General features: G+C 37.9%; 1 protein-coding gene across 1 annotated transcript; it reads left to right on the top strand.

Annotated features, from left to right (window-relative positions):
- Window positions 1-1,089: 1,089 nt before the first annotated feature.
- SUB1 (SUB1 regulator of transcription) lies at window positions 1,090-21,234 on the top strand. The gene is made up of 5 exons (XM_065874656.1): window positions 1,090-1,127; window positions 3,611-3,683; window positions 5,798-5,920; window positions 15,882-15,990; window positions 18,176-21,234. The coding sequence occupies exons 2-5, from the start codon at window positions 3,612-3,614 to the stop codon at window positions 18,253-18,255; spliced, it is 384 nt and encodes a 127-aa protein (XP_065730728.1). The 5' UTR covers window positions 1,090-1,127; window position 3,611; the 3' UTR covers window positions 18,256-21,234.
- Window positions 21,235-21,835: the final 601 nt, after the last annotated feature.

The following is a 21,835-nucleotide window of genomic DNA, read 5'->3' on the forward strand; positions in this document are numbered from 1 at the left end:
TGGGAATGTTGTATAAAAGGAATTAAACAGCAAGTGTTTCATTTTTAAAAAGTGGTCATCTAACCTGACACTGAATGAATAGAAGTGGCCTAGAGTATTTGCAATCTGCCTCAGTCTGCAGCAGTGTGACTCAGGCAGTGCGGGGTTTGAATCATGATTCACTCCCTGTATAACCTAGAGCAGAGCTTATTTAAACTTTGTGACCCTTGGTTTCTTCATCTAGAAAATGGAGAGAATAATCATTCCTACGTTGGAAAGTGCTCGTTAGGTTGATAATTATATGTAAAGTGCCTCACTGCAGTACCTGGAACATAGTGAGTGCCTGATAAATGTGTGTTGAATATATATTCTTGGCTATAGTCGGCATTCATTAAATATAGATTCAAAGACTCTATTAGCCATACTCCTGCTTGTAGTATGGATTTCTCCTGCCTTCTGTGAACTACCTTACACCTCCAGGACTTCAGTTTAGGTACCTTTTTTTTTTTTTTTTTTTTTGCCCAGCGGCTTTCCGGATCTTTGTTCCCTGACCAGGGATTGAACCCAGCCCTGGCAGAGAAAGTGCCGAGTCTTAACCACTGGACCGCCAGGGAATTTCCCAGGACTTCAGTTTAGGAATGTGTGTGGGTGTGTGGCCAGGGACTTCTGCAAATACTTTTCTTCGCACTTTCTGGCATTAAACGTTATGACTTTGGCTTCCTTCCTTCGGATTTTGTTAGCCAGGGTCAAATACCAGAGTAGGGGGTGGCGGGCAAGGATCCTTTCTCGGAAAATGGGCCAGAAGTGTTGATCTTTTTCAGACATTTCACTTTATTACAAGAAACATTTATGGAGCAAGTGCAAAGCTCGGTGCTTGCCATTCATGTTTTATTCGTTCCCTCACTCATTCACAAGTCAAATCCAATCTTCGCTGCATCTCACTTTCGTGGCATCGGTTAAGGATGAGGGGCGGCCCCTTTAAGGCCCTGGAAAGGGTCTCGGTGTTGGTTTCTGCGGGGAGGCCACGCCCCATCACGTGCGCGTGGTCTCAGCGGGGCGGGGCAGGCGTCTCTTTGCTGCCGTCACTTCCGTTTCTCTGTCAGTAGCGAGCGGGCGAGCTGGAGGCAGTTCGGCTATCGGAGCGGAGCGTGAGTGCGCGGACCCCGCCCCCACCCCCTCGAAACCGCCCTCGGTCGGCCCTCACCTTGCCAGCCTGGCCGCTGCGCGCCTGCAACCCCGGTCCCTCTCATCGACGACGGCCGCGGGAAATGGCGGCGCTGCCTGATCTCCCCCGTGCTTCCTCGGCCTTCCCGGACCCCTCCTCATCCGCGCCCCACGCGCTTCAGGCCTCTCGGGCCCCCGAAGCTGGCCCCCGGGAACGGCCCAGGGGCGGCGGGGGAGGCGGCGCCGGGCGGGGGCGAGGAGCCGTGGGAAGGGGGCCGGGGCGCCCCCGGGACAATGCAGTGGCGGCCCGGGCGGGGGCGCGTGCGGGGCCTGCGTCTACCCAAGGTCTCTCCGGGGTCCTCATCCCTTCCCCCAGGAACGGGGACCCGGTCGGAGGAAGGCAGGCGGTGCGGCGGGGGCGACTGGCGCTGGGGGAGTGAACGGCTGCTTTGCTGGGGGGCAGTGAGCTCTTCGAGGGAAGAAAATGGCGCTTGGTGCAAGTCCCTCCTCTCCCACGCCGTCTCCTCCGCATTTCGCCGCCTCCCACGCCCCCTCCGACCGACCTGTCTCCCACCGCCCAAGGCGTTGTCAGCCCCGGGGTTCTGGCGGCTGCCTGGCGTCGCCCGGCCCCCTTCCTCCGTTTTGTTGCTTATCACCCTCGTGTTGTACCGAATTCGCGTGCCTTTTAGTCCTAGTTTATTTTCACCTCTTGTTTTCTAATCCCTCCTTCCCCATGCCTTCATCAGAGATCGGAGATTTTTAAGTTGTGTTTTGTATATATATTCCACACCAGCGCTGTTAGTAGCGCCTCGCCAGAATTGCGAGCCTGCCGCCCTCCCCCCCCCCCCCGCTTTTTTCCCCTTGAACGGTAAAGGCTCATTAAGTAAAAGTGAAAATATATTTTGTTACAAGTTCAAACATGCTGGCTTTAGTTACCGTTACCTTGTTTTCGTGTCGGATGGACTTATTTGGGTTAAACAGGAGGTGGTTCTTTGAAATGATCTTAGGCCCCCAGGAACCTTTCATGAACAGATGGTATAGTTATGCCTGACCGTTTCAAAGTGAAAAACAGGGTACGTTCAGTTGGATTACCTTTAAAAGAAAAAATGCTTCTTGGCATTATTAGCTAGCATGAAAAACAACTAAATTGATTTTGGAGATAAGGTTGGAAAGCGGAGCAGTAACAGGATTAATGTATAAAACGTGGCTATAAATGTTGCTTGCTCCCCTCTGAATTTACTACTCTTGGCATCAAGAAAGTGCCAGATAAAATCAACATGGCTGGCTTGGGCATGGTTTGAGCTTTTTGAATTTAGTGGCTAGGCTAGGGATGGCCCATTTCTTTTACCTTGACTTCCTGTTTCGGGATGCATTCAGTGCCCTTGCTAATGACAAGTTTAGTCGAGATCTGGATTATTTATGGGTTTTTTGAAGTCTTTTTTTCCGCTTATTTCAGCAAACATTATAGTGTATGTTGTGTATATTGGATCCTTTAGGGCATACAGAAGTTAATAGGACTCAAGTCTCTTCTGAGATGGAGGTGGAGAGAGCAAAAGATACTTGTTTTGAAAATAAGCATTTTACCACTTGGTATTATAAGTGCTTTGAAAAGAGGTACAGCGTGAAAGTCCTTGAATTTTGGGAAACATAGAAGCACAAGACTCTGCCTTGCCCTCAGGCACTCTGTAAACATCCACAGGGAAAGCAAGGTACTGGCCTATGTGCCTCTGTCTGGGGGGACCTGGGGAACTAGGGTCATAGTAGGAGTTGGAGGAAAGGTTTTGCCCCTCCCATAAGCAGATTCTTCAAATTTTAGTTGTATTCCAGAGTAGAAAATCAGTGTAAAATGTAAATGAACTGTGAATTATGTATAACTTTGATTCAGTACTTGCTCCTTTGATTGGCATGGTCAAAAAGCCAAAAAAATTAAGAACATATACAAAATATGAAAAATAGGGTTAGAATGGTAAAATTAATTAAATACCGACATCTATGTAGTACAGTTGTTCACCATGCTGTGTGTAAGTTGGTATCAGTTCCGGCAGTGAGTAATTGTACATAAGTCTCCTCAGTGGCAAGTATAAAGTAGTACTGAGAATTAATTCATATTTCTTCTTGGTTTTAATAGGGATTGCTGTCAGATGCCTTTTTGCAGTTTACCCTAAACATAAACATCTAACCCTGCTAAAATGAAGTATAAAAAACCCCATTGACTTTGAGAAAGAGAGAGGTGTAGGAGTATGAGATGTGTATGACATTTAGTTCTTCTTGCTGGGTTCAGAACTCTTCACTTTGCATGTTAAAGAGCATAGATTAAGAGCATAACTTCTGTGCTCAGTGTAACAACTCCAGTACCAAAAATGGTAGAAAGAACTGTGGAACTTCTTGAATCTTTGATTGGGGGAGAGTTAATTTGAAGGTAGTAGAGCAGATTATGAATTATTTACATAATGTATTTTTCTTTCAGAATGCCGAAGTCAAAGGAACTTGTTTCTTCAAGCTCTTCTGGCAGTGATTCTGACAGTGAAGTTGACAAAAAGGTGATATACACCATGTGACTTTTGTGATACTTAATTCAGTATTGCCCACATCCAGTTCTGAAGGACTGCACAGCATATCAGAATCTTAAAATGAGAGCCTGGATGGGTGTTTCTGAAAGTGCAGATGGCCCCTGAACCACTTGACTAAAGTGCCTAGGGTGCTTGGTGTACACGCACACGCCAAGCCCCGATGTCAGACTTGAGCAAGTCTTCTGACATTAACAAGCTTCCTGTTGTGGCTTTTTAGGACTCGTAAGGCTTCCTAGGGGAATAGCACTAGATTTAGACCAAAGCCACTATTTGCCATTATTTAGTAATCTTCCTAATCTGTAGGTATTCTGTGTAGTTGTTGAGCCAAATTATCTGAACTCCTTGAAAGCAGATGTCAGTTTGACAGTCTTCTCAGCCTTGTTGTTTATCTAGCCTTCAAGGATTACATAAAATTTGGCTTGGTACATTTTAAATTAGAATGTTACTTACTCTGGTTCCCTCCTTTTAATTAAATCAGCACCCAGCAAAGCTAACATGAAAGTACCCATTTTGATAGAAGAGGCTTTTTCTGCATTAGGTGATAATTGTGCTATAAGCTTAACTGTGCATTCTGCTTAACTGAGCATCTCACACTGTAGTCAGGGCTTCTTCCACGCAGAATTGTCCTTTATCTCCTAAAACCTTACATAGTTGTGTCTCTGAGCTCAGTTAGCAGTGTTAGTTAAAAGAAAAGAGAGCTTATATGAGAGTCTTGGAGGAGATGGACTTTTATAGGAAAGTACATAGTGTAATATCACCTGGAAGGTTGAAAAAAAACTTCAAAGAGCATGCATGGCTATATTCAAGAAGGGAATGTCTCTTAGTTCTTTAACTTGCACATAGTATAGCATTTGAATACATTGATTTAACAAGTTTTTTATTGAGCTTTTATGTGCCAGGTATGTGCCATTCCACAAGGACTATATAGACCCTGATAAAAAGAATAATTGCTTTCTGCTTATTGAGCTGAGGTAATTTTTGCTATTTATCCCAAATAATACTGTTAATCCTGTAAGGACTTATGTTAAATGAATCCAGTCTTTCAGTTTGTGTACATAAATACATACATTATATCAGTATTTTACCTAGCATCACATAATTTGGTAAAACATTAATAGTTTATATACCGTCCACTAAGGAACATGACTGCCCTCTACTGTTTGGATTGGGAACTCTACTGGATTTCATGGACTGTTGGCTCATTTTTTAAATAAATAAAAGTAATTAATTAATTTGGTTGCACCGGGTCTTAGTTAGTTGTGGCAGGTGGGCTCCTTAGTTGTGGTTCCAGGGCTTCTTAGTTGCAGCATGCATGCGGGATCTGGTTCCCTGACCAGGGATGAAACCCAGGCCCCCTGCCTTGGGAGCTCAGAGTCTTATCCACTGCGCCACCAGAGAAGTCCCTGTTAGCTCATTTTGAGAATGAAGCTATATGAAAAACTTTTAGAGTAATGCTGCTTTTAAAACATTGTTTTGATTTTGAATGCTAGTGTAACACATTACTGTTTATCTTAAGTGATTTTTTTGTGATGAGTTGTTGACCTCTGGTGCCCAGTACAAAATACCTTTCTTAGCTTTGCCTACTCATAAACTTGCTAAGACAATTTAAGTCCTTTTTGGAATAGGCAGGCATAAATAATCATAAGTTGGTGGTATTCTTCCTAATTAGTACATTTTCTTTGTAAAAATAAGTAACTGACTAATTTACTAGAGTGGTTTCCAAAAGTTTAAGTTTATTCAAAAGCAGCAGCCCCCATACCTCCATCTTTTTTCTCTCCCAAAGAAATTTTATGAGGGATCCCAGTCTATAAAATAACTTTCTCTGGTGAATATCACTCTAATGCCTGAAGTATCTTCTGGGTTTCTGAGAGCAGTTTGAAAACACTGCACTAGATAGCAGTGCTAGGTTAGTTTCATAGTTCTGTTGTCAAGTGAAACTTGCTTGTGTATATATTTATGATTTTTTTTATTAATAAATGGAGTGTTTTGATCCTTTAAGTCTTGAAAAGTAATGGAATATTTTGAACCTGAGATATGTTTTGTTCTTATGCAGATTTTAACCATATTCTTGTTTTTCTTTCAAGTTAAAGAGGAAAAAGCAAGTTGCTCCAGAAAAACCTGTAAAAAAGCAAAAGACTGGTGAAACTTCAAGAGCCCTATCATCTTCTAAGCAGAGCAGCAGCAGCAGAGATGATAACATGTTTCAGGTAAAGTGGGTTATTTCCTTAGTTCCAGAGGAAGTATTTCCTGGCTTGATCTAAAGAATGTTAAAAGTACCTTAATCTGGTAATGCATAATAATCTTTTATGTATGTTACAATTCTCTTGACTGAGGATATTCCTTGAAATATAAGAAGAAGTTAGTAGAAATGAAAGCAATTTATATGATGCTAGATTGTTAAAATCTAGAATTCTGTAGTTTTGCTGTATTTAAAGCAATGGGAATTTAAAAGTTAGAGAAATGCAAAAAAAGATTGAGAACTGCACGTTTAGAGAGCAGCTTGGAGGAGATAGGTCTAGTATTGGGCTGTGAAGTATGGATAGGATGTTACTGGAGGGGAAACAGCAGTATGACCTGCCCAGTTTTGGCTTGATAACAGAAAGGGTGAATGGGTTTACTAAAATGGGCCCTCAGTTTATTTGTTGTGGGGATTAAGGTTGAGTAGTGAGGTAAAGTGAGGGAAGTTCATCAGAGGGCTTTGATGAAATTACTCAGGACTGGCATAGCTTCTTTCCTTGGGTTTCTTATCTTGTTTTAGGGAGACTTGTTATTGGCATCATGGTACAAGAAGGATTTATGGGAGAGGCAGTGGGGATAAATTATGTGAGGTGGTAAGCTTAGGTGGTTTTCCCGGAAGATGAAATAGTGATGATTAAGATCGCTGGTGAGGAAGAATGGACTAGAGGAATGAAGCAATCAATGAAGACTGGTTTTAAATTTGAGAGACAATAGAGATGAAGGTTTCATTGATAGATAAGAGGAAAATAAGTTAGTTTTAATGGCAGAGGTGGTTAAGTTTGGCCTTTTGGATCTGATTGTAAGTGTGATAAAATGTCTCTGCTTTAGAACCTAGAAGGCTTAGTTGGGAACTGTTCATGTGGGTCATTAGTATGGTTGACTGAAACCTTCCACTGAAGTAAGTATAGACAGAGGTAGAAGAGGAGGTGACTGAGGACATGCCTTGTGATATTCAGGATGGAAGGAAAAAAGGATATAGGTTAGAGAAGGTGAAGGAAAATAGGAAGAGTACAGTAATGGGAGCAAGAAAAAAATAAGTGCTTTGTGGGAGCATAAACAAGATAAGCGTTTCAAGGAGACATTAGTATTAGTCGAAGTCAGAAGGTTGGACAAAAGGAAACTGCAAACATTTACTTGACTAGAAAGTAAGGCTTGTGTGTGTGCACTTATTTTTTTTTTTTTAAAGCTTACTGATGTCCTTGAAAGACAGTACCAGGATTAATGTGAGAATGGGAAAATAGAAGTTTTACTCAATTTTGTCTTGTTATAGCTCTAGATAAAGAAATAGACACATGCTAGCTGTGCTTAATACTGTATTGAACGTTGGAGATGTACTAAGTAGATTTTCAGGCGCACTGATCATACAAAAAATGGTAAGGATAAGGAGATGATATGTTAGCTTGAGTGTAGTAGTCTTTCACTCGGAATATGTACATTGAATCATGTTATAAATCTTAAATACATACATTTTTTAATTAAAAATTATGTAAAAAAGGTGACAAAATGCAGATGGATTTTTATGGGTTTTAGTCTTCTGAATATTTTAGAGGAACTAGGAGCAGATTAGATTAATTTGACAGAGAATTTGCAGATGCCTTGAAGTGCTAAAGAGCTTGGATTGTGTAGGAATTATGAAGCCCTTGTGCCTGGAGCCTAGAAAGTTGGCTGAGAGTGTAGGTAGGAGGTCTAGTTGATGAGGAAGGTGAAGGCCAGATCTTTCAGGGCTTTCCTGTTGGGAGACCAGTTTTAGGAGTTTTAGTTTCATTCTAAGTGCAGTGGGAAGCTATTTTAAGGGGCAGAATGAAATGTAAAATCTGCAAGAAAGTATCCCTTCCTTTCATAGACTTTCCTCCTATATAGAATGAAGGACTGCTTTGGAATATTTCAACTTAATGTTTGTACTAAAGGTAAAAACTTTCAAGTATTTGCTTGGCAGTTATCTTGGGCTTTTCTCTGATCAATTCTGTTCACTGTATGCCTGCTTGTACTTGGATAATAGAGCATCTGTGGTCTATTAATGGATTTCATCTTGTCTCCTTTACTCCTGATTGTACAGATAAAGAAACTAGGGCCCACATTTAGAGATTTTATTCTATTAGAGCAGTTTTGGGAAACCAGTTCTTTTTTTATAGGGAGGTTATCTCACCAAAAGAAGTGAGTTCAGTTCTTAAGCCCTCATTTGGGAGGTTCCCAAGCCTCAAAGGCTGTTAGACCCCTCACCCTTTTGAAAGTGCCTTTAGGAGGATCATATAGGCCTGATTTTCAGAGTGACTTTTCACGGACCTAGTGAATACATTGGTTATGTAATTTAAAATGAGGATTTCATTTTTATTAGTAATAATGGTTTGATAATTTAGGAAAGACAGGTGAAGGATGGGGTTTTTGGAAGGAAAATCAGTTACGCTCGTTGTGTTCTGTAAAGTTTTAAAAAAATCTATTTATTTAATTTAAAAAATAGAGATATATATTTCCTATATTTTTCATTTACCAAGAAAATGCCTTGAAGACAGCTCCCAGAGTGGAACTTTTTTAGACATTGCTAGTATCTTTAAGGACCTGGGTTATCAGGTATACTTTACCAAAGACAAGTCTAAAATCTAAATTAAAGTTGTTTGAGTATTGCTTAGCAGCCATAAGACAGGGTTTTTTTTTTTTTTTCTTTAACCTAAATACCCATCTCTTGAGAATAGAACTGGAGGAAATGATCTTAAATTTTGGTAAAGCAGTGTGCATCAAACATAAGCGGCTCTCTAAATGTAATATTTGAAGAGAATTGTGCCCAAGGAAAGTCACTATGCTAATCTTTTAAGCTGTGGAATGATTTGGGCAGATCCTGAGTAGAGAGGGGATACTACTAGATGCTTGCTTTTGTCTGGTTTCTTCAGCTCTGAATTTTGAGAATTTGGTTCCGAAGGGATATAATTTACCTGAGATGACTTATGTGATGTGGATTGGAGAACTATCTTGTAATTACTTAGTACCTGTGTCTTAAAAGTTCAGAATGATTGAGGCGGGGGACTTTGATCCCTATTCTTCTTCAGAGGGATCCCTGTTCGTCTTCAAAATTCAGCACAAAGGATCAGTAATACTGCTTTAGTTGATTTGATGATTTTAAGGATAAGCCTGTTACTTTTAAATTATGTTACTACTGAGTCAGGTGTTCTTAACCTGGGGGTTTATTTTGGGAGTCCATGAAATTAATTTTTTTTTGGATTTTTTTGTATTGAAGGGATTATTTATAACCATCAGTACCCCAAAGGGGACAGGAAATCAAAAAAATTTAAGAATCACTCTTCTGTATGACGTACATATTATTTTTCTCTTGTTAATCTCCAGATTATGTGTGTGTGAAAATACATGCATTCTGTTGTGTCATTGTTTTCTCCTATGACATGTAAGTGCAGTGATCTTTATTTTTTCTACTTTTAATTATATCTATACTACTACCTCCTCATTTTTCTGTGGTAGTTTTTTTGCCTTTTTTTTTTTTTTTTTTTTTTTTTTTTTTTTTTTTGGTAAGAATTTGTCAGCTTTATGTCTCCTCAAGGAAGAGGTGACTATTGGGCAAGTTCTTTTCTTTTTTTAAAAATAAACTTTATTGAGATATAATCCATATACAATAAAATGCACACATTTAAAGCATAATTTGGTGAGCTGTAAAAAACGTACATGCTTTTTAAAATTTTATTTTTGTTTTAATTTTTATTGGAATATGGTTGATTTACAGTGTTGTGTTAGTTTCTGCTGTACAGCAAAGTGGATCAGTTGTACATATACATATATCCACTCTTTTTATTGGGTTGGCCAAAAAGTTCTTTCGGGGTTTTCCTAACAGCTTACAGAAAAACCCGAACGAACTTTTTGGCCAGCCCAAGTAGATTCTGTTCCCCTATAGGTCATTACAGAGTACTGAGTAGAGTTCCCTGTGCTATACAGTAGGGTCTTACTAGTTATCTATTTTATATATAGTAGTGTGTATATCTCAATCCCAATCTCCCAGTTTATCCCTTTCCTCCCTCCCCCCCACTTGGTAACCATAAGTTTGTTCTCTACATCTGTGACTCTATTTCTGTTTCGTAAATATGTTCATTCGTACCATTTTTTTAGATTCCACATATAAGCAGTATCATATGATATTTGTCTTTCTCTAAACGTACATGCTTTTGTAGTGAGGCCGTTTCCATCACCTTGGAAAGTTCCCTCCAGACCTCCCTTTATAGTCCATTCCCTTTCCCCAGGTAAGCACTGATGTAATTTCTGTCCCTAGAGATTTATTTTGCCTGTTCTAGAGCCTCATATAAATGGAATCATACAGTCTGTATTGTTTTGTGTCTGGCATCCTTTGCTCACCATAATGTTTTGAGATCATTCCTTGTTTCAAGTATCAGTGGTTTGTTCTTTTTTATTGCTGATTGGTATTCCATTGTATGATTGTACTACAGTTCGTTTATCCATTCATTTTGGGTGGACATTTGGGTTGTTTCTAGTTTGGGGATATTAGGAATGAAGCTGCTGTGAATATTCTTGTACAAGTCTTTTTGTGGACATTTTCGCCTTTTGGGTAAACACCAGATGTATTTGCTGGGTCATAGGCCAAGTGTATGTTTAACTTTAAGAAGCTGTCAGACTTTTCCAAAGTAGCTGTACCATTTTACAGACCCACCAGCAGTGTATGAGATTCCAGTTGCTGCACATCGTCACTGGGTATTACCAGTCTTAAAAATTTTATCCACTTTAATTAATGGATGTGTAGTTCTACTTTGTATTTCCCTAATGTCTGATATTTTTGTTTGAAGATTCTGTTCAGATCTTTTGCCTATTAAAAGGTCATTTGATTTATTGAATTTGAGGGATTTAAAAAAATATTTTAAATAAAAGTCCTTTGTCAGATACAAGTATTGTGAATATTTTCTGAGTCTGTGGTTTACTTTTTTTATTTAAGTATCTTTAAAAAGCTTTGATTTTGAAAATGTCCATTTTCATCAATTTTTCGCTTTTTTGGTTATTGCTTTTTGTTTCCTGTTTAAGATACAGTTCTCTACCCCAATGCCAAAAACAAAAATTTTGCCAGTGTTTTTTTTGCTACACTTTTTATAGTTTTAACTTTCATGTTTAGGTCTCTAATCCATATAGAATTAGTTTTTTCTGTGTATAATGTGAGATAGGGGTTGAGACTCATTTTTCACCCCTGTACAGATAATCGAATTATTCCAGTACCATTTGTTCAAAAGACTATTCTTTTACTGTTGAATCACCTTGGATCTTTAAAGAAAATCAGTAAATATACAAAATATTTATCTATTTCTAAACTCTGTTGTAGTCCATTGATCTCTATGTCTGTCTTTAGTACCACACTTTCTTAATTATGATTTTATGGTGAGTCTTGAAATCAGGTAGTGTAAGCCCTTTAACACTGTTCTTCACTTTCAGAATTATTTTTGCTATTCTATGTATTTTGTATTTTCATACACATTTTATAATCAGCTTGTCAGTTTTTATCAAAAAGTCTACTGGGATTTTGATTGGGATTGGGTAAATCTGAAGATCAATTTGGGAAGAGTCAGAACTTGACAATATTGAAGTTCCTGTTCATGAATATGGTATCTCTGTCCATTTATTTAGATCTTTTTTGATTTCTCTGTTTTGTGGTTATTCTGGTATATCTTTTGCTAAATTTATTCCTAAGTATTTTGTGTTTTGATTCTATCGCAAATGTATTGTTTCTTTTTTTTTTGACTTATTTTATTTTTTTTTAACATCTTTATTGGAGTATAGTTGCTTTACAATGGTGTGTGAGTTTCTGCTGTATAATAAAGTCAACCAGCTATACATATATCCCCATATCTCCTCCCCCTTGCGTCTCCCTCCCTCCCACCCTCCCAATCCCATCCCTCTAGGTGGTTACAGAGCACTGAGGTGCTTTCCACTAGCTATCTGTTTTACATTTGGTAGTATATATAAGTCCATGCCACTCTCTCACTTCGTCCCGGCTTACCCTTCCCCCTCCCTGTGTCCTCAAGTCCATTCTCTGTCTTTATTCCTGTCCTGCCCCTAGGTTCTTCAGAACCACTTTTTAAAAATGTGTTGTTTCTTAACTTCGTTTTCCAGTTGTTCATTGCTAAACAATATGTACGATATTACATGATATATGTAAGTATACATATATATTCTATATTTTATATATTTACATGTTATATATGTATTTTTTTGGACTTCTTAGATTTCTCTGTTGATGACGATTTTTGCTTTTACATCATCCTTTTCATTCTTTTTCTTGCTTTATTGCTAGTATTTCCAGTACAATATTGAAAAGAAGTGGTGAGAGCAGACATCCTTGCTTTATTCCTGATGTTAGGGGCAAAGTGTCCTTCTGACTCTTCTTTTTCCTCTAGTGCCTCTATTGCTTAAACTCTGGAATGAATGTGCATACTGTGGATTTGGTGCTTTGGGCTGGGAGAATGAAAAGTCATGGGATAAACGTGGTGCCGTTTTCTGTAGGGCCCATCTTTATTTGAAAATTCACGTTAAAGCTTTTTATGCTAAAATGAACACTGGAGAAAAAAATAAAAAAAAATAAAGTGAACACTGAATATATTAAGGGGCAGTATACAAAAGAAAACGCACAGTAAGTTTTTGGTTACAATAAGGGGTTCAGATGTTGGTAGAGCAGCATCGGTCTGCGTCCTCAGGCTTCCCCTCCTTTCACCCCCACAGTTCTTTGGTGCTGGTGTTCCCTGAATCATTATTGCCAGATTTTAAGAGAGTCAGTTAATTGACCTATAACTTTTCCCTACTTTGTATAATTTCTTATTTATAATAGTCAAACACAAGTTATTTGAAGAGTGATTCGGGACTTCAAATTGTAAATTCACAAAGTTTTAAGTATGTGGATGGTCAGTTACGTTTGGGAGAAAGAACATGCCTCTTTTTAAGTTCATCTGTAGCAAACAAACATTTATACACACCTCATTGAAATTGTGGGTGAGGAAGCTTGTTAGAAGTTTCTAGGGATCGAGGGTAGAAGTGAAGCTAGCTAACAATGTGTTGTGTTAACTGTATTGTACCATGCTTTTTACATAAAATAACTGAGTACTTGTTATTACTACTTTAAGACTGATAAAATGCTGTTCATGTACTTACACTGTTTTTAAAAAAAAGGTTGCTTTCAGTCTTGATCTTTAACTTTTTTTCTAGTGAAATTTTAAAGTTGTAACCCTGTTTTTCTGCTTCTGGTTTTTTTTTCTTTTTTGTCCATAGTTCAGGGACCTATAAAGGCTTCAGAATTCTCTTCCTGGCTTTTCAAGTCCTTTTCAGTATAGCTCCATCTATTCAGCCTTTTGAATCTCATCAGTATTGTATCTTTCTGCTTTCCTTGGTCTATGTCCTCATCACTTTTTTCTCCCTTTTGCTTAATTAATGGCCTGTCATTTTTCAAGGTCAAATTCCACCACCCGAAGTCTCTTGCACTACTCAAGCCCACACTGAATGCTTACTTGACTTACCTAATCAGTATTACTCTAGTAGGTTTTCAGTGTATTTTAATTTTATCTATTCATCTGTCACATGGGCTTACCTTAAAAACCAAAATGAAACAATGTTCAGTTCAGTGCTATAGGTGCCTAAGATACTTAAAAATTTGTTAGGTATTAAATCAGTGTTATAAATCACTATTGGGAGTTTCACTGTGATAATTATTTTGGTCTTATTTATTTAGTTCATCCATTAAAACAGTTTGCTCGGAACCCGGTATGACAGGCACTAGGGGACACAAAGGACTGTAAAAAATAAGCCGTTAAAAATGACAGTAAGATCACTGGTGACTTTAGCATAGGCATTGGGAGTTTAATCAATGGAAACAGCTATTCTTGCCTTTCAAAGATTAGCAATAAAGGGAGGAAGGAAACATGAGGAAAGTTATACAATGCAGATTAGGGAAGATGCCTTATAGAAAGAGGAGAATGAGCATGTTTGGAAATGGTAGATAAGAACCAACAGGAAGGGAAAGAATGTACAGTCGACCCTCAAATAATGCAGGTTTGAACTGCCTGGGTCCACTTATACACAGATATTTTTCAATACTAAATACTGCATGGTTTGTGGTTGGTTTAATCCTTGGATGTGGAGGGCCGAGGTATAAACTATACTTGAATTAACCTCTGAGTTGTTCAGGGGTCAGCTGTATACGCAAGAAATGGGATACAAAAGGTAAAGAACTTAAGAATTGATGAAGATGTGGGTAAGTACTGAGAAGAGAGATTTGAAGGCACTTAACCATACCTGATGGACTGTATTTTCTCCATAAAGCATGAGGCATACCCAGCAAATAGGGGGCACACTAGTGGGATGAGAAATTTGAGAACGAAAATGAACAAGACCTGAGACAAGAAAAAGCAGCCTGAGAGGACATAGGCAAGATGGAAGCCGTAAATGTGTACTTGTATCAGCACAACTGTCCTTCTACTATAGCAATACTTGATATCCCAATAAAAGGGATTATTTAATCATTAAGGGACCCAGGTTTATAGGGAAAGCAACTTTTACATGATGATGTGTTTCAAGCACAAGATCACAGCTAGTATTTAAGTCAGGAAGATTGAAGAGTAGGTTTAAAGTGAGTCAGATAGGTAGAGGTAGAGGTTTTGATCAGATATACTGGAAAGTGCTTACAGACACTTGGTTGAGTAAGCCTTTTCCTTCCCTGTGCAATCTGTAGTTTGTGTTAAGCAGCAGTAGGAGGTTTTTGAAAAATAGTTTTCTGTGGACAGTTTTAAGTTCTCAGTTTGCGACTGTAAGTGCAGTGTGTTAAAGATGTTATTTGAAATGAATGTCTAAAAGGAAAAGCCATCTCATGTTACTGTTGACTGGAACTTTGGATTCTTATATTCAGAATGGTTGCTAAAGCAATGTAGCTAGCTGAGTCTATGGATTCCTACGGTGTGGTTTGTGCAAGATTTTGCTTTGTAATGATCTTTATGGTAAAAAAAAAAACACTTAACATAAAACTTATCATCTTAACCATTTTTAAGCATACAGTAATGTTAAGTATGTTCACTTTATTGTGAAACAGAGCTCCAGACTATTTTCATCTTGTACATAACAACTCCCCTTTTTTCCCGATCTCCCCCCAGCCCCTGGTAATCACCATCCTACTTTCTATCTTAATCTGACTATTCTAGGTACCTTGTATTTTTTTTTTTAAAGCATACGAAATTTAAAAAAATTTATCTATTTTTTGGCTGCATTGGGTCTTTGTTGCTGAGCGGGGGCTTTCTCTAGTTGTGGTGAGCGGGGGCTACTCTTTGTTGCGGTGCGTGGGCTTCTCACTGCGTTGGCTTCTCTTGGTGCAGAGCACAGGATCTAGGCACACAGGCTTCAGTAGTTGCAGCACGTGGGCCCTAGAACACATGGGCTTCAGTAGTTGTAGTGTGTGGGCTCAGTAGTTGTGGCGCAAGGGCTTAGTTGCTCCGTGGCATGTGGAATCTTCCTGGACCAGGGATCAAACCCATGTCCCCTGCATTGGCAGGTGGATTCTTGACCACTGGGCCACCAGGGAAGTCCCTAGGTACCTCATATTAAGTACTGGAATCATCCAGTATGTATCTTTTTGTGATGAGCTTATTTCACGTAGCGTAATGTCCTCAAGGTTCATCCTTGTTGTGAATAGCACGTGACAGAATTTCCTTCTTTTTTAAAGCTGAATAATACTTTGTTATATATGTCCCAATTTAACGTAAAAGTGATTGGAAACGTGAGATGGGCTTTTTTCATCTTTTTAGAAACATTCTAACAGTGATAGTTCCTTTGGTGTAGTTTTGATATTGAGAATAGTAATTATTTTTGTGATTAAAAGTAGAGTGAGTGTGCAGCAAGTGTGAATATAAATATGGATGCCATTGTTGAACACCATTTTATGTTTTGTTTCTTTTGCAGATTGGGAAAATGAGGTATGTCAGTGTTCGGGACTTTAAAGGGAAAGTCTTAATTGATATTAGAGAATACTGGATGGATCCGGAAGGTGAAATGAAACCAGGAAGGAAAGGTAAGATTTAATTTCCTGAATTTGGTCCTGATGTTGGGACTAAATTTAAGATTATCTAAGCTTGAAATTGTTTGGACTTTATTTGAAATTGAAATAATGTTGATGGTGCATAGGGCATGGGAGATCCTCCTTGAGTTGATTCTCTTTATCTTCTGTAGCCTTTTTTGTTTTTGTTTTTTGGCTTCACTGTGCGGCATACAGAATCTTAGTTCCCTGACCAGGGATGGAACCTGTGCCCCCTACAGTGGAAGTGCGGAGTCTTAACCACTGGACCACCAGGGAAGTCCCTGTAGCCTTTTTGGACAAGACACTTAACTTATTTTAATGAAATGTCTTAAATAAAAGCTTGTTGAAATATCTCCCTCCCTCCCCCCAATAATACCCCTAATATCACTTCAGTTGGCTACTAATTTACTTGAATATACCTTTAAAAAGATTACATCAATTCTGAAGTAGAATGGGGGCACTGGGAAGGTGTAAAATCAGGAATGGAAAATTCTGGTTTACAGCGTTTCCTTTTGGTTCATCTCCAAACAGATATTCTTTAGGGTGGTATCCTTTAAGTGGGTCTTTGTCCTCCTTCCATTTTTGCTTCATCCAGTCCCAAGCATGTCATCATCACAGAAGCATGCTTTATTCATTCACCAAATAGCTACAGAACATTTGTGTACCAACAGAAATTCGTATATTTGGCTGGTTAGCTGCTTTAGATGGATCCTTAGTTAATGAAAAAAATGCCTTATTTTCTTCTACTCTGCCTGCATGTCATTTTGAAAAGTACCACTTGTTTGCTTCATGTAATTTTTGACTGTATTAAACTTAACATTTATATGCTTTCGTGCCCTTTTCTTCTTCAGGCTACTTCTGGAGTGATCATTCAAGTTGTCCCAGTGTAGCCAATGCCAGATTTCTTTTCTTTTTCCTGCAAACGTTTACTAAAATGATTTGATTAGCCCTTCCTAAGTATTGCCCTAATATATTCTCCTCTTTCCTCTCAACTTCATGGCCTTCCAGCAGTTTTCTGAGAAATTCATTAATCTTCCAATTCTAGTTTATTTCTGTGCTTATAAGGGTCAGGCATTAGAACATTGTAAATTTAAAGCACAAAGTACTTTCTGTTCATACTTTTATGTCTTAAATAGGAACATGTCATTAGCTAATGTTTTAAATGTTTATGTGTCTGGTGATAGGCTGAGATTTTATTCACATTAGCTAATTTAATTATTCACAACAACCCTTTGAGTTATAAGCAGCATTTTACTGATGAGGAAACTGAGGTTTAGAGGTAATTAATTTTTTAAAGACCATAGAGTTAGTGACAGTGAGGCTGGGATTTGAACCCTGGCAGCATGACTCCAGAGTGCACTCTTTTTTTTTTTTTTTTTTAAGCAGAGGTCTTAGAAGCCCATATGATTTAAATTTATTTCTTTATTTATTTATGGCTGTGTTGGGTCTTCCTTTCTGTGCGAGGGCTTTCTCTAGTTGTGGCAAGCGGGGGCCACTCTTCATCGCGGTGCACGGGCCTCTCACTATCGCGGCCTCTCTTGTCGCGGAGCACAGGCTCCAGATGCCTAGGCTTGGTAACTGTGGCTCACAGGCCCAGTTGCTCCGCCGCATGTGAGATCTTCCCAGACCAGGGCATTGGCAGGCAGACTCTCAACCACTGCGCCACCAGGGAAGCCCCAGAGTGCACTCTTAACCAGTATGCACAGTCTAAGAAGTCCTGTTTGGATCGTGTCTCGGGGATTTTTCCAAAGTGAAGTGAGTGCTTCTGGAAGAGCTCAGCACAGTCATTCATGCTGAGTTCCTGTGGAAATTTTGAGCAAATGTTGGAAACAACTGGTTGTAGAAGTGGGGTGTCACATACCGAATCTGGGTCTGGCCACATAGCCTGCCAGTTTGCAAGCACTTGTGACATAAATCTTCAAATCATCATTTGCGCTCACTGGGTATAATAGGCATTATGCAGGATGCAGTGTTGAAAGTAAAACTGGGTATAAGATTTACCTGCTAAGGTAATTGTGATGAATGTGTAATTAACAAACGTAAGGGATTTGATTTTTAATGTACTATTGTGCCATTCAAAATGGCAATTTAGATAAAACAGTATTTTAGTTGGAAGTATGAAAATCCTCAAGAGAGCTTAAGTAGATATTCAATTTTTGATTTTTAAACTTTTTTTTAGGTATTTCTTTAAATCCTGAGCAGTGGAGCCAGCTGAAGGAACAGATTTCTGACATTGATGATGCAGTAAGAAAACTGTAAAATCAGAGCAACGTAAAACCTGTACTGTTTTAGTTGTTTTAATCTGTCTTTTTACATTGGCTTTTGTTTTCTAAACATTGTTTTCCAAGCTATTGTATATTTGGATTGCAGAACAATTTGTAAGATGAATACTTCTTTTTAAATGCGCATTATTAAAAATGTTCTGAGTGAAGCTAATTGTCAGTTTTATTAAGGAGGATTGCTTTTGTGTCCATCATGTAGTGTAAAATAAAATCAAGTAATACAATCTTAACTGTTGTGGCCTTCTTTGATCAGAAAAGTTGGTACTATTTAAGGCCGAAAGTAACAGTTTATCGACCTTTTAGTTTCAACTCAGCTTTTACGTTCAAAAGGATTAGCATCACATTGAATTTAGAAAATTTTGGTTTGTGAAATTCATGGTTAATCTGTTTCCTTCTAGTCAAATATCTGGACTTGTTTGATTTTTTTCTTTTCCCCCCACCCCAATGATATTTCACTTTCCCCTTTTTTTCTTCACTTCATTTTCCTTTTAATAACTTGTTATGTTCAGTTTTCGTTTCGCTTTTTGCTCTTTTTCTTGAGTATATTATGCTAATTTGGAAAGTCTGAAACTGTCAAAATGTTACTTATCTCAATAAGGTACTTGTAAGTAAAATATTATATGAGAACTACAATCACTAATTCTACTGTATTAAATATTAGGAGATATAGTTTGATAAACAACGTGGCTTGTACGAAAACTCCGAGCAAGTAAATGTATGTATGTCATTACATGTAGTGTTCTGTGTAGTTGTTATCTTATTGCTTAGTCTGCAGAAAATAATGACTTAGATGTCTGATTTGCTTTCACTTATTAAACATATTCACCATGGGATGATGTCTATAAAATCAGATATTGTTAAATTAGACTAGGATTTAATAAAAATTGTGAAAGCTTACTGGCCTAACATTTTATTTTATGACATTGAGTATGGATTATATATAGCCAGAGATGTCACTGAGCTTAACTGTCATAGTAGATAATGTGGTCAATTTTTAGGGGAAAGAGCACAAAGAGCACATAGTTGTGTTTTTTAGCCTTTGCTTCAGTAGACTTGGTTCTTTTGCAGTTCATGTATGGGACAATGGCATTCTAGACTTAACGTTACTAAGTTTTAGCAGGCACTCTGAAGTGATTTTCATTGAACCATAATGATGAAGCAGACATAGGTTGAGGCACAGATTTCAGGGGCTTTGCAGCAATAAATAGGACATGGTGTGCCTTAGGAGAAGAATGTAAAGAAACTATAACTGAAATTACAGAAGGTGGCCGTGAAGAGGAAGGAGTTCTCTTCACACTAAATGGTAACACATGATACCTTGATCACATTGATAGGACACAGTTCTAGATAGAATAGTAAAAAGAAAGGTTTAAAGACATGTAAAAAATTCTTGCTGACATTTGGTAGCTAATCTCAAATGGTTCCTACCATATCAGAGAGTTGCACTATTATAACAAGTTTGATTACTATGTCTAAAACATTTTATAGCAGAGTTGTCAAGGGCTTGATTTCAAAACCATCTGCCAGGTCACAGAGTTATCAGTTTTTTTTCTGGCAGCTGTTCTAAGTGTTTCTTTTACATTTTTAAGATTTTTAAGAAGTGTTTTTTTAGCAGTAACCCTAATATGTGCATAATTGGGGAAATAAATCCTCTTTTCTGGTATTTTAGCCTTCATCACATAATAGATATTAAAGTATTCAGAATACGTATTTTAGACAAATCATACTTGTTTGAAAACTTTCCCCTTATTTGGGAACATATTAACTGAATTGGGTAGATTTGTAAAGTATTCCTTATTGTATGTACAGAAAGGGTAGTTGGAACACAGAACTCTGATTTTGGTGTAGATGAAGAGGGAGTAATGGGTAAATTTCCTAGGTTTATGTGAAATTACAAGGTGTATGCATTTTGAAACAATATGCTAATACAGAGATGTGCTGCAATCTGTTACCTAGCTAGGCATTTTCTAGCTGTTTAGTATTATGTCATTCAAACTTTGAAATAAGGAGTGTTTCTCTGGCAGACTTTGGTAATGTTCTTGGTTAATTCATTTCAGTACATTACTGGATATGTAATATACAGAAATTATTAATCGTGTGTGTGTGTAGAAAAGGATGAGAACTGGGTTAAAAGAAGAGACTTTTTAAAATAACTTGTGCTGGAAAGAAAAGATAGGGTATATTGTTTTCTATTTAAACTTTACCTTCTTGGTAAGATTTCTTCCAGGAAGAAAGTGTGACATTTTCAGGCACTGGTTTCTTAGCCTGGTAATGCCAAAATGAATTTAATTCACGCCAGCCCACGAATCTGTGCAGTAGCAGGGCCTTTCTAGTGGATTTTTGTCTTTGTCTTTTTAAAGTACAAGCAGCATTTGACCAATTTCTAATGCTCTTGGCGTTTAAAGAACAACCACTAAAGAAAAACTCATAATTTTATTCTTTTTTATTTTGCTTCATAAATGCTTAAGAACTTCTTTTGAAAGAAGAATATTCCTACCTCATTAGCTAGTCAAGATGCTGTGATGGTCAGCCTATTCTTCATAATGTGTTTAGGGAAAAAGACAGGAAAAGTAAGTACGTTCTGGCTTGGCTATTGAGGGGAAAAGAGAAAGAACTGAGTATTAATTATTTAAATGTTCCTGATGGCGGTATGTTAGAACTATAAAAGTTTGAAATTTTAAAGAAGTGCTAATATTTAGGTATCTCTCCTTAAATTCTTTGCAACTCACTTTTTATGGAAAATCCAGTGAAACACTCAAAAGTTTTTGCTTTTTTTCTTTAAAGTGGTGTTTTTCCAGATAAACTCTAGGGGTAAACATTCACATAGTAACAAATATGTAATTCTGTAATTGTGGAATACCTGTCTGCTTTGTTTGGTACATCTTCCATGGAGATGTCAATGAATATACTGCATCTGTGAATATTTTAAATGTTGAAATAAAAACAAGAAATGTGCCCTGTGTGTCATCCCAGTTTCACAAACCCAAAGATGAATCGCTAAGTTATCTCTTGAATGGGTTTTATTAACAAATAGGATACCTTTCTTTGTGAATGCTTTGGAATGTGAATTAGCCTTTGAGTGTTAAATCTTCTGAGGACCTCTGGGACTGGGTGCTGTGGCCTCACTTTTTTCATCTACTTGATCCAAATGAAAAAATGCAAATATTAAGCTGTACGTGGCCTCTTTTACTTTACCTGTATGAGTGCTTTGTGGTCTGATTATTCCTTGTTAAAATTAATGTATAAAGTCTCTATTTTTCCCTTCTTGATTAGTAGTTTTGCTTATTAGTTAATATTGAGATCTCTCATTGTTTAAATTTCTATTTAGGGAAATTTACACAGGGATAGAGAGATCCATGGAAGGTTACTTATAACTCTTGTTTTGTTTCACTTTGAATTTTAGTGAAACATATTGACTTAAAAATCTAGTCAAGAAGAAAATAGTACTGGAATTTATACAGTTAACCACTGACGTTCCAATTTTGTTGTATGGTTCAAAGGAGTTACGGTACGGGATGGAAAAGGAGTTTGAAAAGTGTGAAACATTAAAAAAATGA

The sequence above is a fragment of the Phocoena phocoena genome, chromosome 3 (genome assembly GCF_963924675.1).
Source record: "Phocoena phocoena chromosome 3, mPhoPho1.1, whole genome shotgun sequence".
Lineage (NCBI taxonomy): Eukaryota > Metazoa > Chordata > Mammalia > Artiodactyla > Phocoenidae > Phocoena > Phocoena phocoena.

Coding starts and splice junctions, on each gene's coding strand:
- SUB1 (XM_065874656.1), top strand. CDS start 3,612: ATGCCGAAGTCAAAGGAACTTGTTTCTTCAAGCTCTTCTGGCAGTGAT. Junction 5,921..15,881: donor GAGATGATAACATGTTTCAG/GTAAAGTGGGTT, acceptor TTTCTTTTGCAG/ATTGGGAAAATGAGGTATGT. Junction 15,991..18,175: donor AATGAAACCAGGAAGGAAAG/GTAAGATTTAAT, acceptor ACTTTTTTTTAG/GTATTTCTTTAAATCCTGAG.